This window comes from Herpailurus yagouaroundi, unplaced genomic scaffold (genome assembly GCF_014898765.1).
Source record: "Herpailurus yagouaroundi ecotype Mexico unplaced genomic scaffold, PumYag 206, whole genome shotgun sequence".
NCBI classification, from domain to species: domain Eukaryota; kingdom Metazoa; phylum Chordata; class Mammalia; order Carnivora; family Felidae; genus Herpailurus; species Herpailurus yagouaroundi.
In genome coordinates, this window is record NW_024412437.1 from 2,170,356 (window position 1) to 2,189,034 (window position 18,679).

Here is an 18,679-nt window from a genome sequence, read left to right on the forward strand (position 1 = left end):
AAAACGAAAAGACCCCCCACAAATCCAGTAAGACCTTTCCATATGAACAGAAATTCTGTATCCAAATGGTGGTTCCGGAAAACATGAACTACTGGATGATGAATACCTGTCAATACTAGTAACACTTTAACCACATTAGTAGCTTTAGAGTTCTACAACACAACGAATAATAAAAAAGGGTAATGCTATATTAGTTATTGATCAGGAGACAAAGGAATCTGTGTGCAGGTTTTTACTAAGCACTGTGTGCAAAGTTTTTGAACATTTTAGATATTCCTTTGAAAATAATACTAAAGATACATTTCAAAACGAATTTGCAATGGCAATGAATATTTTGTCCCAAAATGGAACTGACCGTAAAATAGTTTTAAAAAGCCCTTGGGTCTCAATTCTCTATTAGTGGTCTCTGAGTAATTAAACACTCTGTTGACAATATCCACATGCATAAATAAATAAACTGGTTGTGGTGTACAGAAAACCTATAAAACTAAAATAATTCCCTCCTCTAAGAGAGGTAGAATAAGGCGGACCTTAGACAATTTGTATTTAAGAGGCGATGCTTTCTATGCTAAACATGAAGCTGGGGAAATGAACAGTGTGAGAAGGGGACCGCTCTAGCCAAAAACCTGCTGCAGCTTCTTACATTCCCATCTCCACCTGGGACACCAGTACCTCCTTTGCTGTGCTGCCGCCCTGTGAATCCTGTGACCTGGACAGAACAATGCTCGAATGGGAGGGCGAACGCTAACCGCTGCAGGGGGTATCCTGGGAGGGGGGGAGTACGTGTCACTTTCAGACCACACCCTACAGAAATGCCTAGGGAACTCTGGACACCAAATGGGGATGTACTTGGAAAGAGAAATGTTTCTCATTCTCTCTTCTTCCTCAGATCACTCTCTACAGTCAAACAGCAACTTCAGTGTGTCTCTATTTCACAAGGGAAACACCGCCAGGTGAGGAACACACCTGAAGCCTGTTCATTCGTGCATTCCTTGGAAGAATACTTGCGTGCCTTCCATGTGCTTTAGACTAACTGAAAGGAGCTGGAGACAGGGATGTGAATTATAATCTGCTCCTGTATCCTCAGGAGCTGTGACAGGAAAGCACGAGGGGCACCTGACTCGGCTCAGGGATGGGGATCAGAGCTTTGCTGGAGTCTCAAAGGACAAAGATGGGGGGATGGCTGCACAAGGGCAAGGGACACACGTATGTACGTTCAGGAGGAAAGTGTGCAACAGCACACGCTTCCTCCGGGAACCACATCTGGCGCGCTACGACCGGAGGGCAGGGGGGTGGCGGTGCGGCGAGAGATGAAGCTGGCATGGGAGAGGAAGGCAGAGTCAGACGTGCCACACCAAGTGGAAGGGTAAGAGAAGAGCATTCAAGGCGATCCGTATTAAGGCCTCGGAAGCGTCTGCAGTGTAGGATGGGTCATGGAGGGAAGTGCTTCTCACAGATGGGGGTGTACAGGCGAAGGCTGTCCCCTACCTGCCCCGCAGCTGAAGGCTTGCTCAGCTCAGTCAGAACATTCACAGGGTAGATCTGCCTTTTAGGAGGATCACTGGGGCAGAGCTGGGGAGACAACTACTGGTTCAAAGTGATAATGAAACACAGAATCAGGGCCCAGGAGAAAGGAAGTAAGGGAATGGACAGCGTGGAAGAAAAAAGAGGCCTAATGAGTTGACAAGACAAGTTTCGCTTTTCACTGCTGCTCAGCCTTACCATTAAATTAATAAAGATCAAACATGCACCTCTGACATTCTTAGCTTCTACGCTAAGCATCAGACATAATTGATTCAAGTGTGAGTATAAAAATGCATTTCCCATGCATGATTTTTACAGCAATACACTTTTTAAAAATGCATTCTAAAGTCAAGAATAGTTTACATATTTACCCATGCCTCTGTTAGATAAAAGGGATTATGTTTCTCTCAACTTCAGCAAATTCAGACGTTAGCATGTATCTGATGGCAATATCTGTTTAAAATGTACAGGAAGGCGTTTCCTTCCATTAAGGAATGAGAAATTAACTAAACAGATACCAGTGGTGCCCACAGTGCATATTAAAACATAACAATACAAGGCTCCTGAAACCCAGCCGTGCAGAAAAGGGCCCTGGGCAACACGTGATCAGAACTGGTTCAGAGAAAAGTACTTCCCAGTTGAGCCTACCTTCCACTTGAGAAAAGAAAAGAGCAGAAAGGTCGGCCTCCACAACTGCCAGGTCATTGTAATTAAAGTATTTGTACATAGTAACTTTTCCAGTGGGAAAGAAGTTACCTGCAGGACAGTCAAGGATACATTTTGGGACCGCTCTCAATGAAGAAAGCAGAAAAGTGCAGAGTAATCCTATAAATCCATGAACTGTAATGAAGAGTTCCTTGATTCCCTGCAGGATTCTGCAAATCCTTCATTGCAGGCCCTGCAGAGAAATTGTACTTTTCAGCTGTCTCTATTGAATGTGTAATGGAGTGATATTTTAATTCAAATCAAAAGATGAGTTATAAAAACCTTGGTCAAACCAAATATGACTGGTCATATTAATAAGTTAATTTCTTTATCGAGAGTACTCATTTACACTTCGTTTTGGTTTTGGTTTTCTTTGATCATACTAGCCAGCTGTAATATAAAAGAAACACACACACACACACACACACACACACACACACACACACACACACACACAGGTATGATTTTAACTTAAAGAAGGTGGAACGACAGATACACAGAAGTGAAGCCTAACGTGAAATGGAGTCTGCTCAGTCACTTGCTGAAATAATTTTAGGTTCCTATCAAAATCTAGCAGAAATCAAAGACTGTTCCTGACTCCTGAGCATGCCCCACACAACTCTTACGTCTTCGGTGTTTATGTTTCATCCTTTCCAGTGGTGAGGGTGAAAAGATAAAAAGACAAGGACATGAAAAAGGACAAAGCAAGGACAGATATGTGAAAATGTGATATAGCAGATAAAGTACTGGACTGGGGGTTTAGGAAAACCGGGCACTATTCCTAACTCTGTCCCTCTGTGGCCAGAGGCAAATTATTCCACATCTATAAAAGATAAGAATTTCTAAGATCCTTTCCAATATAAAACTACACGATCTTACAACTGACAGCACTATGTACTTATGACTCATCCCCAAAGCTTAATGCCCAGAAAACCTTAATTTAAGACTATTTCTGGGTTTTAAAAACTCGTTCCTCAGGACCCTCTTGGGACCACCTCTTCGCACATAAATAACAGAGAACTCCAAAAACACATGCTTATCATGCAAATAAATTACATTAGGAAGATTTCCACATCATGATGGACCTTGTGTGATTCACAGGCATGTCTCCTGTATCTTATGTTTTTATGAATTACCTAATAGAAATAAAATACCAAACTCCAGAAAGTTGATTATCCAATTCTGTAACTCTCTCATTCCCCAGGAAAACACATGGCAGTAACTTGGAAAGTCAGACCACAAAAACAACTACGTTTTCCCTGTTTCTTCCGTCTTGTGAAAAGTAAAACTGAATTTCATTTTAAAGAATTCCCACATATTTTTTTCAGTCTTTTAACATTTTTCCCTAAGTAAACTTTGGTACCTCCCAGCTGGCCAAATTCAAGATTCTCTGTATCTTATTTCCATTACTAACTTGGCCCATTAAATTTCCGCTTCCCTGTCTTATCTCAATTATATCTCATTTTTTACAAAAAAAAAAAAAAAAAAGAGAGAGAGAGAGAGAGATGCTTACTAGATACTGCTTTTAAGACTTTCTCCCTTCCCCAAATACATTTTAAAGTACATACCTCCAAGTGATACCAAAGGTTGGTCTAGGAGAAGGATACGGCCATATATCCAAGGCAGGTTTTGCATTGTAATTAAAATAAGGGACTTCTCGGATTCCTCCTTTTCTGGCCAACTTTTTTAAGTCATCATTAGGCAACACAAATATGCTCTTCTTGCTGCTCTTGGTGACAAATTTTCTATAGGACGGCAGAGCAGTACCTGAACGAGTCTTCTTGGGTCTTGAAAACTTCATGAGTTTCACTTTGTCCCTCGTGGAATATTCTTTGCTCACGGTCATAGATGTTACCAGAGTGCCTCCTGCAGTGGTCAGTGAGTCTGTCACTGTCGTGGTGACCACAGTTTTGCTTTGCTCCTTCACAGAGATGATGTCCACGCTGCTGCCTGTGGAGGGTGTGGAAAGCTTTGTTACCGTCGTAGTGGTGGTCGTGACGGTGGATTTGGCACAGTTTTCTGTGGAAGAGACCACAGTCTGCTTATCACCTTTTGCTACTTTGATTACGGTTTTTGATTCCGTGGCCACTGTGGATGTCCTAGTGGTGACTTCTGTGATGACGGTTTTCCTCTTAGACTCTCCGTTGACATTTTCATCTTTGCTGGTAGGCAGCCCATTTTCATCAACAAAATCATTACTGAGGTTAGATTCCTCTCCAGAAGTAACAGGTGAGGGAGTAACTTTCTTAACTTCTGAGGTTTCAATTTCCATATCTTCTACCTGATTTGTGGAACTGCTTTCTGGACAAGACAGTGGAGGTGTGGTAGTATGTATACTCTCAGACTCTTTGGTTGAAGGCAGGGTCTCTAGGCCATCCTGGTAGTCACCTCCAGCATCAGAAGATCTCAGTAAACATGATTTTGTTTCCACGTTGTTTTTTTCATTAAAATCTTCCATGATGACATCACCATTCATGAATGGCTTTACAGCAGATTCTTTAATGGTCAAAGACTTAATATCATTTTCAGGAATTATTTTACTTATATTATTAAGCTTTGGTTCAACATCGCCACTTACTACTTTACTCTCAGAGATTTCTTTCAAGCATTCCCCTTTCAAATATACTTTAGATTTATTATCTTTTCCATTTATTTGAAAGGTACTCGCTTTCTGTCCTTTCTTTTCAGACTCTCGATTTTCATTATTCTTTTTGTCAGTGCTACTTTTTAGATTGACTTGATCAATACATTTAACTGATCTCTCCTCTAATTTCTGTTCTTGACTTGTTTTTTTACCATTTGCTTCAGTTACCTTACTCTGTGGTCTCTTGTCACAGTTTCCAGTGGACTGATCTGAAACAAACTCACGTTTCAATGGTTCCAAGCCTTCAATACCTTGTTCTTGAGTTATGAACTGTTCAGAAATACTTTCACTGCTATTCTGAACAATCATATCTTCTTCACTGCTGTCTTGAATAGACATAGTATCAGAACTATTTTCCAAAGTGCTATTATATTCAGAGTCACATCCCAGTTTTCCTTCAAAGTCCATTGCTTTGGACAGAGATGGGATATCTCTATCATTGATACTTTTAGGTACTGATGGAAGTGAAGGGCTCTGGGAAGGAGAAACAATGGTGTCATTATCCTCCTGTATGAGTGGTTTTTTGTTCTTATAGATCAAAGTACCAATTTCATCTGTACTGGCTAGTTTGGAGTCATCAACGAGAAAATCACTTCCTTTGGTTTTAATCTTACTAGGTTCCTGGCCTTTACTGGTAGGTTCAGAGAGACTCTCATCTATGTCATTTCCAACAGAATTTTGTTTCTGACAGTTTGTCTCTGGACTCTGAATGGAGACGTCATCTAACATTTGATCTTTTGGATAAAGTTTGTTTGTTGTATGATCAGGATCATTGATTCCAAGAATTGAGGAATCGCTCTGTGAACATCCCCGAATCAAATCTTCAGATTTATCATTACTTGCATTAGGGCTTTGTTCTTGTTTAATAAGCAAGTCACTTTGACACCCTTCTTTTGCTTTAGTTATTACTGGAGACTCAGAAAGACTTTTCAGAGAACTTGTAGAGGTCTTTCCGATACCCTTAATTCCACCCTCCAACTTCATCTTTTCAAGGCGCTGTTTTTCTTCCAGTGTAAACTGTTTAATTCTCCTTTCAAGAAGTCCATCTAGTTTGGATGATTTAATTTTCTTTTTATAACTAGTCCTTAGATGAAAACCCTCACTGACATTGACCACATCTACTTGAGAACTTTCCTGACAATTTATATGTGGCTCTGTTTTCACATCATCATCTATTTCCATTGGTTCTTCCTTAAAGGATTTATCATTGTCAGAATCTAAAACTTCTTTTACATCTGTGAAATAAAGACATTTATGTAAGTGAAATTTTTTACTCTCAAATGTGGAACTCATAATATTTTTATTTTAAAAACTACCAATGGTTCTTATTTTCACTCAAGGGCTTAAACATAAATATATATTTGAAAGCTCCTGACATAGGATTAAGATAGGTCAATGGACAGGGCTAAACTTTATAAAATGTTAAAAAACACACACATATTGTAAATATTTAAATATTCTGATTCTTAGCATCTGAAAATAGAATGTTACAATGAAAAACTACTTAGCCTGTGACAGCTACTCCATACACCAGTACCTTCATGTCAGATTCTGTATAAAATATTTTGTAGTCATAAAATATCTTAAGGCTAGTATCTTACCCAGTTTTTAAAACATAGCTTTTCACAAAAGGCAATGTAAGTTCCTCAGAAGGTTGGACACAGAGTTAGCTTAATGACCCAGTAATTCCACTACTGGGTATTTACCCAACATGAATGTTCATATCAATATTCATAACAGCCAGGAAGTAGAAACAACCCAAATGGCCATCAACCGACGAGTGGATAAGCAAGATGTGGCACCATCCACAAAATGGAATACTACGCAGAAATAAAAAGGAATGACAAAATCCTGACACCTGCTACAACATGGATGACCCTTGAAAACATGACGCCAGGTCAAAGAAGCCAGTCACAATGGACCACATATTACATGATTTCATGTATTCGTCATGTCCAAAACAGGTAAATCCAGAGACAGAAAGTACATTAAGGCTGGTGAGGGGAGTTAGGGAGGACTGGAGACTGACTGCTAATGAGTATGAGGTTTCTTTTTGGGGTGACGAAAATGCTCTAAAATTCACTGTGATGATGGTTGAACAACTCAGTGAAATACTAAAAACCACTAAATTGTACCCTTTAAATGGGTAGATTATCTAGAATATGAATTATGCTTCAATAAAGCTGTGATCATCAGAGAAAGACAAGGCAGTACCTCTCCTGCTGTGCAAACTAGATCCCGTGCAACCTTAGCATCCCCCGGCTGCCCTCCACCCTGGACTCTCCTTACCTTGGTCCTTCTTCTCAGCAATCCTGGAAACATCCATTTCACTTTGGTCTGCTCCTTTTGTAGCATCTGAATCTTTTACCTCATCTTTCTCAGAATCAGGCTCTGTTTTTATTTTTTTTGGACTTCGTGGACTTTTTCTTCTATCTGATTCATCCATATTTTCATCCACATTATTTTTGGCTGAAAAAGAATGAAGTATATAATAATGACAGGTATTCTGAATATTAGCAATTTACTGTAATAAATCTAGTTTAGTGGAAATTATCAAGTATTTTCAGCAATTTATACTGCTTTTTTAAATTAAAAACACACACACACACACACACACACAAACACTGAAGACAGTATATACTTCCCTAATATGCTTGGCTGACCTAAAGCATTAAAAGAAGACTGCATTTTAGATGTGCTTCAGAAAGAAGCTTTCACATAGGACGACTATTTCAACCTGTTCGATGACTTTACAGATTCTATATCAGTGTTTCTAACATATTTTGTGTTAAAGAATCATATTAGAAGGATAAATACTTAAGTATTTTTCACCGAGACTCCACGGACAAACTTCAAAGATATCCAAGATCCAATGAAATTACAAAAGTTTGTTTACATACTTCCCCTGGCCCCCACCTCCCCCAGGTAAGGAATCACAGCATTTATCACAGAATAAAAGAGACTTAAGGGAAATGACTAAATGCAATGTTTGGCCTTGTTTGGACCTGGTTTACTGCCAAGAGTAAAATGGCCTTTCTGACACAACTGGGGTACCTGGGGTAGGAACTGAGAATCTCAAGATGAGTATGTTAAATAGTGTCAGTTTGCTGACTGGATAATAGCATGATGGTTATGAACGTCCACTCTAACTAGAGAGATATATTGTACTGGAAAATAACATGATTTCTGGAATTTGCTTTAAGTACAAGGGAAACAACTCTAGGAAAAAAGCAGGGAGTGACAAGTGAAAGAAGAGTGACAGAACTTGATAACTGTTAAAGTTGAATGATGATTACATGGGAGTTGATTATTCTCTTTTACTTTTGTGTAGCTTCAACTTTCCAGAAGGGGAAAAAAAAAAAAAATCAAGCCTACGATATAGAACTATTATCTAGATGAATTTTCTTAGGCCTTAGAGGCATTTCTACCTTTTCTTTTCACTTGAACCCGAATATCCCAAGGACTTAGCACGGTGAACCTATTTTTTATTTAAATAAAAATGACTCCTTCCAAAAAGATCTGCCTGAAAGGGGAAAGAGTGCAAAAAACAAAGCCAGTATCTGTCAAGACAGCAGGATATTGGTGAGAGAAGAAAAGAACCATAGAAAACGGTGACAGGATGTGTCTAGACCCCACAGGTAACGAAAGGACAAAAAACTAAACTGATACTCTCTTTCTTCAATGCTTCTGTAGTTATTTCAGAATAACTGGGCAATACTTTTTCAATGATTTCAAGTTGCTCACAAAGAGCTTTATATGTCAGTAGTACCCCATTTATAAGCTTTAAGATCCTGGACACTTAAATGGACGATTTATAAAACGTTTGGGATTTCCTCTCCATGAAAGGTCTCCTTGATAGACTATTAACAAAGAAAGCCCACGTGGCTCAGTCCGTTAAGTGTCTGACTCTTGGTATTGACTCAGGTCATGATCTCCCGGTTGTGGGATGGAGCCCCATGCTGACAGCGTGGAGCCTGCCTGGGAGTCTCTCTCTGCCCCTCCCCCACTTGCACACACGTGCTCTCTCAAAAATAAACAAATATAAAAATATAAAAATAAATTTTAAAAAACGATTAATTCATATCCATTATTAACCCTTGCACATTAATACCTATATTGACACTTATAAATTAATGTGCAAATCAAAGGTATACAGTCTGAGTTAGAATGGAGGTTAGAGATAAGGGACACAGCAGTCAAGCAAGTCAAACACTCTACAGTCTTCTGATGCTGTCAAGTGTTCCCTGAACTGTGTTTCTCTCTGTTCTTTCTAACACATCTGTGCCTCTATCATATGATCAGACTAGATTAGCCATTATGATAGGGACTAATAGTTCTGAGATTATAAATTGGTGGTTACTAATGCCTTCGCCGTAATTCCTATTCTGTAGTTAAGCTAAACCAACAATGTGCTACCACCTGAGAGGAAAGGCTCCGAAGATGCTAGAAGACCAACCTGGTACCTGAATGGATAAAGGCCCGCCATTTGCACAATAGAAACCATATGCTAAGGAAACTGGATTCAAGATAAATCTGCAAAAGCCTAAATATTTTGCTTATTGATAATCTGGATTTCACTACACAGACAGACCAGGTCAGACATAAGTAAACACAGAGCTCTCTATAATTCTAAGTGCTACATGGGCGGCTGGAGCAACAAAATGGCAATAAAAAAATTGTAACCATCTTTCAGAATTTATCAAAATGTACATTTTGCTTGGATATGATCAGATCATAATAGAATTTAATATTTGCCAAGTACCTACTACCACCTAGGCTTTTTAGGAAAGAACACATTGCACCAAAGACTAGCAAATTACACTGCATAGCAAGCAGAACTACTTTTGAAAATTGCTCAGATTACAAAGGAGATCTTGCAATGTAGTGTGCAAAAAGGACAATGGAAGCCAGGAGACACGGATGCCAGTCAGGATTCTATCCCTGTGTGAACTGTACGTCACTTAGTATCTCCGTGAAATAATCTGCTCGTGTGCTGTGAGTTTCAAAACATATAGTCTCTTGGGGCGCCTGGGTGGCTCCTTCGGTTGAGCGTCTGACTTCAGGTGATGATCTCATGGTTTATGAGTTTGAGCCCTGCATTGGGCTCTCTGCTGTCAGTGCGGAGCCTGCTTTGGATCCTCTGTCCCCCCGTCTCTCTCTGCCCTTCCTCCACTTGTGATCTCTCTCTCAAAAATACATAAAACATTAAAAAAATTATATATCTTTTTTTATTTTTAAATTTTTTTTTTCAACGTTTATTTATTTTTGGGACAGAGAGAGACAGAGCATGAACGGGGGAGGGGCAGAGAGAGAGGGAGACACAGAATCCAAAACAGGCTCCAGGCTCTGAGCCATCAGCCCAGAGCCTGACGCGGGGCTCGAACTCACGGACCGCGAGATCGTGACCTGGCTGAAGTCAGACGCTTAACCGACTGCGCCACCCAGGTGCCCCAAAAAAATTATATATCTATAAGCATAGATATATATAATCTATATATATATCTATAAGCATAGATATATATAATCTATATATATATCTATAAACATAGATATGTATAGTCTATAGATATAGATACATATAGTCTCTTAGTAGGGTAGTTCCCCTCTAGAGTTCTGTGATTCTAAATACTAATAAAATTGTTAGCGAGTAGCACAAATTGAGTTAATACCTCGTTTATGTGGAAGTGTTACTGAATTCTCCACTACTTGCTATTTGGTTTTGTTATGTGCCACAATGCTGAGGTTACCAGATATGTAGCTCCTTAGGAAGTCAAGTAATACTGAATTTAAGATTTCAGAAGAACAACTAGGTGGCTGAGACCTTTTTTCTTTTTTTTTTTTTTTAACAAGTCCTATTCTAGCCTCTTTCTTTAACTGAAACCCTAAGTATCACAATCCTGAGAATAAAGGTTTAAATATTTTATAAAGGTTTAAAATATTTTAGAATTTATACCAACTACACTGGTAGTTTTGCCATGTTCTGTTAAAAATTTCAGAGAAAACTTTCATCTAAAATATGGTCAGTAAACCTCATTTTGTAAGAAACAGTACAAATCAGAAACATTAATACAGGAAAAATAACTTCAATTACTTACTTCCTTCTAATGACTTTCTGTAATTCACATTAGTATTGCCTGGCAATTTAGGAACAAACCTATAAACATGAGTTTTACTAATCCAGCTCCAACCACCATATCCCGTAACTCTGTATTCCTCTCCTTTTTGTTTCCAAACCTGGTGTGAATGAAAACACTCTGATTAAACAAGAATGAGGATGCTTATAAAACATATGTGGTTTTATACATTTTTACCAAACAAGATCCACAGTCAGGCAAATAAGTTTACCAATCAATTTTATTTTCAACAGGAATCACACATTCATGAAAAAACTGAAGACAGCTGAACCCTGAACAACATGGGGGTTTGCTGACCCCCCACGCAGTCAAAAAATCCACGTGTAACTTGCAACTCCCTCAAAACTAACTACCAACAACCTACCGTTGACCTAAGCCTTACCAATAACATAGTCAGTTAACACATGTTTTGTATGTTACGTGTACTATATACTACATTCTTTACAACAGAGTAAGCTAGAGAGAAGAAAATGTTATTAAGAAAATCACAAGGAACAAAAAATACACTTACAGGTACTATACTGTATTTATCGAGGCAACCTGTTTGTAAGTGAACCCATGCAATTCAAACCTGCGTTGTGCCAGGGCTGACGAGACCCCTTTCTAATATGAAAAATGTAACACAAGTTTTACAGTTTTAGAACAATTTCAACCAATTAGTCTAATAGCCCACCTACACTCTACCGAGACAAACCTCTGCTTATAGAAATCGCCAGAAAGACTTACTTCATTCCAACTATATTAAATAAAAGACTGTGCCAAAAGCAAAACAAAATTTAAGTACCTAAAGTTGCAGAATACAAGCCTCAGAAATGGCTAACACCATTTTAAAAGACTATAATAAAAATTACCTGATGTTTAACTGGAAATGTATATTTTACCCACGTGGCTTGTTGCATCGTTTCTTCCTCTTCTTGTTTTTTCTCTTTTTTCTTGACTTTCTCCTTTTCTTCTCTTTCAATTGATGTCATTCTGTGTAACCTAAGAATATATGAATACAAAGAACTGCATTTAACTTTGAAACATACATTAAAAAGATAAAAATACAGTACTGCAAGTCAGGAAGTTAGAATCAAAGAATGGTTAGCTATAATCCCACAACCCAGATAACCCCAGTTCACAAAAATCAGTAACAATTCTGTAACAGGAAAAATGAAAACAGCAGAAAAAGGCAAAACCATGCCATCCTTCCCATATGCCCTCCAATAAGAAATACACTCACTTATGGCTTATTCCTGAAACTACTAATACATATACATACACCAATATATTTACACAAAAGGGATATATTACAATCACAACTACACAGTTTTTAATCAATGAATAATTGCATTAGAAGATCTTTCCATATACCAGAAGATATGGATATTCTTAAAGAATTACATAATATACACCACTGCGTGGACATACTATAATTAAACCAGTTCCCTATTAAAGAATACATTATTTCCTTCCCTCAAAAAAGACCAAAAAATCCAAAAACCTACCAACTAGTATTTCTAATTCTATCTAGCACTGGGGAGTTTAAAGCCTTTACACTAATGTAGAATTCAGGCTTTCTACATCCACAGAGAAAAGGGCTGACAAGGTTCCTGCTTTTGGGTAAGAGGAAGGAAGGACCACATTGATGAGGCCACCAGTCACTGAATAGGGCACAGGCCACACTCTTTTTCCAGGGTGGGAAACGTGTACCACCCAGGAAATATCACTGCACCCAAGTAATAAGAGCCTGTGGTGAGGCTCTACATTAAGATGATTAGACTGGAGGGATGCCTGGGTGGCTGAGTCGGTTGAACGTCTGACTCATAGTTTTGGCTCAGGTCATGATCTTGTGGTTTCGTGGGTTCGAGCCCTGCACTGGGGTCTGTGCTCGTAGCATGGAGCCTGGTTGGGGATGCTCTATCTGCCCCTCCCCCACTCACGTGGTGTCTCTCTCTCTCTCCCTCAAAATAAATAAAACTAGACTGCATTTTTGTGAATGGGAATATTCCCCATAAACAAGGACACTGACCAAAACCTATGAAGAGAGGACCCTGTCTCTGAGACCTCTAGTGGTAGAAAACCTGCTTTATTACACCCTACCCAGATGTAGCCAATCTTGCATGCATAACTTTGTGGAAAAAAATAGAGATCTTTTGTTAACCTGGGGGACAAGCTGCTAATAAGATATGAGAGGGGAATTTAATCCTTTTGATCTCCATCACCCCACCAAAACTCCCTACTGAGCTCCACTTTCAAGAACGCTTTGTGCCCCTGTGAACATAGGACCCTAGAATCTAGGCTACTGCATACCGAGAGCTCATGCCTATCAGCCGCACAACCCTAGAACAGCATTCTTCATTCTCTCCCAGTTGACGGAAGGAGAGGAAAGGGAGGAGGTTCTCCCCGGAGACTAACTTACTCAAATACCACCCATGTGCCACTACTCGTGGAACCAGGGAGCGGGGCAAGCTCTGTAGGCGCAGCACAGTGGATAACCTGGCAGCCTCAGCCTGCCAGAGGAAGGAGTGACTGACCCAGGCTCAGGTAGCGTTTCTCAACAGAGTTATTGTGAGCTAAGCGTTCAAACTCTCTGCAAGTTGAGGTCTGACATGGCAACTGAACTATCTTCGCTGACAGTGGCCAGGAACAGAGTACTGTGGGGGGAGGATACGGGAGCAGTGACACTCTGAGAGCTCACAGCTGGGCTGGGTGCTCAGCCTGTGCTTTTGTGTTCACATGGGAAACAGGTCCATTGTCATCACCAAATATAAAGGCTCCATTTTGCTGAGGACGCCAGGCCACTGAGGTAGTGTTATAGCTAATCTGTGATGTTAGCTACCCCTGAGTAAATTCTATTGCTCTCACTGCCACCAAGCCAATCTTTAGGTTTCGGCAGCAAAAACGGTGAGCTCTGAAGGAATTCAAGTCTACTTGGTTGGGCAGAAACCTGGGCTACCGCTGGCAGCCCGGAGGCCCCAGAAAGGAAGAAGCCCCATTGGGCTGGCAGTGCGTAGCCTCTAGCTGCCAGTCCATACGGGGAGGCACACGGGGTGGCAGGCGTCTCTTCTGTACCTCCATGGTTCAACTGAGAGCCTGACCGAGAGTACAGACCAAGCTTCAATCCCACTCCTAATCTCCACGTGGTGCCCTGGGTCGTGTCGTGCCTGCTTTGCTACTACAAACAAAGCCATAATGAACAATGTTTTATGTCTTTCCTGGTAAACTTGGAGTGCTCACGGTGTTCCCCAGCGGTGGGGTAGCTAACTCCAAAGGTCCTTGAACTTAAAATGCTGACAAGTAAAGCTACATTGTTCTTCAGAATTGCACATTTCACGCTGCCATCAATGACAAAGCCACCGTGTTTTCCCATACCTTCACTCAAGTTAGTAACAAACTTCTAGATGATCAGCCCAAGTGAGAGATGAGAAATGATATCCCACTGTTTTGATTTACATTTCTTTAATTGCAAGAGAGTAAACATTTTGTTAATGTCTACTGGCCTTTCGTATTTATTTTTCTGCAAAATGCCTGTTCAAATCCTTTGTCTTGTCTGTACTGGACTATTAGTCCTTCTCACTTATAAAAGATCTTTGTCACTTAAGGTAACTTTCCATTTGTGGTGCAAATATTTTTCCTCAGTTTGTCATCTTTTGAGTTTGATTATAATATTATTTTTCCACTCAGAATTTTAAATACATATATCCACTTTTTTTCCTCTATGGCATCTGGGTTTTATATCTGTTTAAAAAGAAAGTATCACAACAAAAACATAAATTAATCCACGGTTTCTTATTGAAGCTTTTTGGTTATTGTTTTTTAAAAAAATCTCCGTTTATCTGAATGTTTTTGCCAAGGCAGGGAGCTAGGCTGAAATTTTCTAGGTCCTGCTTCCTTCTCTGACATGCAGTGCTATCATTGCTAGATGCTCACATGTGTTTAGGTCTATTTCTAGATTTCTTTGTTCTACTCTACTGCCCTAAAATCTTATTTTTATTGTAGCTTCAAAAAAGTTCGAATATTGGGGCACCTGAGTGGCTCAATCGGTTAAGCGTCCGACTCTGGATTTTGGCTCAGGTCCTGAGATCAAGCTCTGAGTTGAGCTTCACACAGTGCATGGAGCCTTCTCGGAATTCTTTCTCTCTCCCTCCCCCTGCCTCTCTGCCCCTCCCCAACATGTGCTCCCCTTCTCTCTCTCAAAATAATGAACACTGAAAACAAGTGTTCCAATATCTATTCCTTTCTTCCTCATACCTACTTCCCTTTTCTTGCAATTAATTTTCCTAGATGATATATTAGTATCATTTTGATCAAGCCTGTGTGCCCCTCAAGGAGGGAAAATCTTATTCAAAATGCAAATGAATATTAATTTTAGAAGATTAATATAATTAACATAATACATGGTTTCAGAAAATGTAATATACACATCTAAACATAGGATATATCTTTATCTTTCATTTACTGAGTAACCTTTCTTTCTTTTTTTTTTTTTAATGTTTTTTATTTATTTTTGAGACAGAGAGAGACAGAGCATGAGCAGGGGAGGGGAAGAGAGAGAGGGAGACACAGAATCCGAAGCAGGCTCCAGGCTCCGAGCGGTCAGCACAGAGCCCGATGCGGGGCTCGAACTCACGACCTGTGAGATCATGACCTGAGCTGAAGTCGGATGCTTAACCGACTGAGCCACCCAGGCGCCCCTCCTTCCTATCTTTAATAAAGTTTTAATGATTCCTTTACATGATCCTAAATATTTCTTGTTAAATTCATTCCAGTTGTTTGAGTTTGTTTTTTTTTTTTTTAATTTTCTTTTATGTTTATTTATTTTTGAGAGACAGAGACAGAGCGCAAGCAAGGGAGGGGCAGAGAGACAGGGAGACACAGAATCCAAAGCAGGCTCCAGGCTCTGGGCTGTCAGCACAGAGCCCGACACGGGGCTTGAACCCACAAGCCGCGAGATCATGACCTGAGCCGAAGTCAGATGCTTAACTGCCTGAGCCACCCAGGCACCCTGAGAGTTTTGTTGTTATGGGGATCTTTTCATTACAATTAAAAAATATATATAAAATGTAACCAGATTAAGAAAGAGAACTTTATCAATAAACCAAATACATCTGAAGCTAGTGTGTCCCACTCCCAGGCCGTCATTATCTTGACTTTAGGGTTATTATCCCCTTTTCTTTATAGTTTTACCACCCATGTGTATACCCCAAACAGTAGCAAGTTTGGCTTTTGAAAACTCAGTAGCAAGAATAAAACTAGCTGCATGAGCATAAGAGCAATGCTGTTACTATTAAAAGAAGGTTCCCAGGAAAAAATAAACCTGTCTCTGTGTCACAGCTTCCAAGAGCCTCTTCTGGTGAAATCCGAGGGTGAGGGCATGAGCAAGGTCTGGAAGACACTGGGCTCACCACACTCTGGGTCATCTGGTAGGGCTGTAAGCAGGTACGGATCCAAAGTGGACTGCTATGGACTTCCTGCTTCTGTGCCATTTGATTATTCTGTGGTATAAAACTTGGGAAAATTCTCAGCTCTCCCCGTTGACTTAGGATATGGTCCTCTTTGGTAGGTTATCATTTGTCTACCTGGATTACTGTTTCCATGGCTTTATTGGTGCTTTATTCTCTATTGTTCCTCTTTTCTCCATGGGTTTATGCTTTAAAAAAAAAAAACCCTTTGCCATAGTTTTCATGGAGGAAAGCAGGGAGCAAAATTAAATGTGTTCATACAATGTTATTTTCACTCAGAACTCCTACAGTTTTTTCTACATAGTTACTGTCACATAAAATGTATTATTCAATATGGCAGCCATCTTATTTAGTTTTCAGATTGTTTCTGATAGTTTTTCAATTTTCTTGGGGTTTCTAAGTGTCTACTTAGGTCAACTGCATATAATTATGCCTTCATCTGCCAACATGTACATACATACACATATACACACACATGTATATGTATATGTATATGTATGTTTTATTTCTCTTGACAAACTCCATCAGTTAATACTTTTAAGAAAACTTGGGAATTCAAGCTGGTGCAGCCACTCCGGAAAACAGTATGGAGGTTCCTCAAAAAACTAAAAATAGAACTACCCTACGACCCAGCAATTGCACTACTAGGCATTGATCCACAGGATATAGGTGTGCTGTTTCGAAGGGGCACAGGCACCCCCATGTTTATAGCAGCACTATCAACAATAGCCAAAGTATGGAAAGAGCCCAAATGTCCATCGATGGATGAATGGACAAAGAAGATGTGGTATATATATACAACGGAGTATTACTCAGCAGTCAAAAAGAATGGAATATTGCCATTTGCAACTACGTGGATGGAACTGGAGGGTATTATGCTAAGTGAAATTAGTCAAAGACAAAAATCATACGACTTCACTCATATGAGGACTTTAAGAGACAAAACAGATGAACATAAGGGAAGGGAAACAAAAATAATATAAAAACAGGGAAGGGGACAAAACAGAAGAGACTCATAAACATGGAGAACAAACTGAGGGTTGCTGGAGGGGTAGTGGGGGGGTAGTGGGAGGGGGGATGGGCTAAATGGGCAATGGACACTAAGGAATCTACTCCTGAAATCATTGTTACACTATCTGCTAATTTGGATGCAAATTTTTAAAAATAATAAATAAAATTTAGAAAAATACTTTAAGAAAAGTTAAAACGAGGGGCACCTGGGTGCTCAGTCTGTTAAGCATCTGACTCTTGATTTTGGCTCAGGTCATGATCTCACAGCTCGTGGGATTGAGCCCCACATAGAGCTCCACACCAATAGCACCAAGCCTGCTTGGGATTCTCTCTCTCCCTCTTTCTCTGGACCCTCTTCTCCAATCCTTCTACCCACAACTAGAAGCCCAGTGAGCCCCTCTTCTACGGATGTAGGAGGCCGGAATACTATGTTAGTGGACCCTTTGAGGGTTTAAAAGCCCTAGTGCCAGCGAGAGAGAATCAGAAATACTGACTGGCATATCCTCTCTTCTATTCTAGATGTTCGTTACTTGTGTTTTCCCCTTTGTTTTTTCTTTCCCGATAATCTCATCAGATGGGCTCTAAGGTATGTTTATTTTCTATTTCATCAAATATTTAATAGTAGTTCTTAATATTTGCTTTCTTTGAGGTGACTTCTTGAGATGTATGCCTAGCTAACTAATTTGGAGTTTTTCCTTTCTAACGTACACATTGAAGGCTATCGATTTCCCCTAGGTACTCTTTGGTTGCAGCCTACAAATTTCAATGTATGTAGTATTCTCATAAACTCTCAATTCAAAATGTTTACTAGTTTCCATTACGATTCTTCTTTGACCATTTGTTACTTATTTAAAAGTGTATTTCTTTAAAAAAAAAAAAAAAAAAAAAAAAAAGAGGTTAGAGTGGGAGAGAGCCAAAGCATAAGAGACTCTTAAAAACTGAGAACAAACTGAGGGTTGATGGGGGGTGGGAGGGAGGGGAGGGTGGGTGATGGGTATTGAGGAGGGCACCTTTTGGGATGAGCACTGGGTGCTGCATGGAAACCAATTTGACAATAAATTTCATATATTGGAAAAAAATAAAAAATAAAATAAAAGTGTATTTCTTAAGTTTCAAGCGTATAGCTCTTGCATTTCTTTAAAGTTTTACTATAAATCTCTGTATCCCCAAATAATATTTTAACATGATATCAGCATATACGCTTTGAAACTTTACAT

At 39.6% G+C, this 18,679-nt stretch overlaps 1 protein-coding gene across 1 annotated transcript in view; it reads right to left on the reverse strand.

Moving 5' to 3' along the window:
* The window catches only part of BPTF (bromodomain PHD finger transcription factor), a 150,931-nt gene that overhangs the window by 47,852 nt on the left and 84,400 nt on the right, over positions 1–18,679 (reverse strand). The window contains exons 11-14 of the mRNA XM_040451995.1: positions 11,859–11,988; positions 10,969–11,107; positions 7,163–7,342; positions 3,798–6,108 (exon numbers count right to left, since the gene is read on the reverse strand). Of these exons, the coding sequence (XP_040307929.1) occupies positions 3,798–6,108; positions 7,163–7,342; positions 10,969–11,107; positions 11,859–11,988 (2,760 nt within the window). The remainder of the gene's footprint in view (positions 1–3,797; positions 6,109–7,162; positions 7,343–10,968; positions 11,108–11,858; positions 11,989–18,679) is intronic.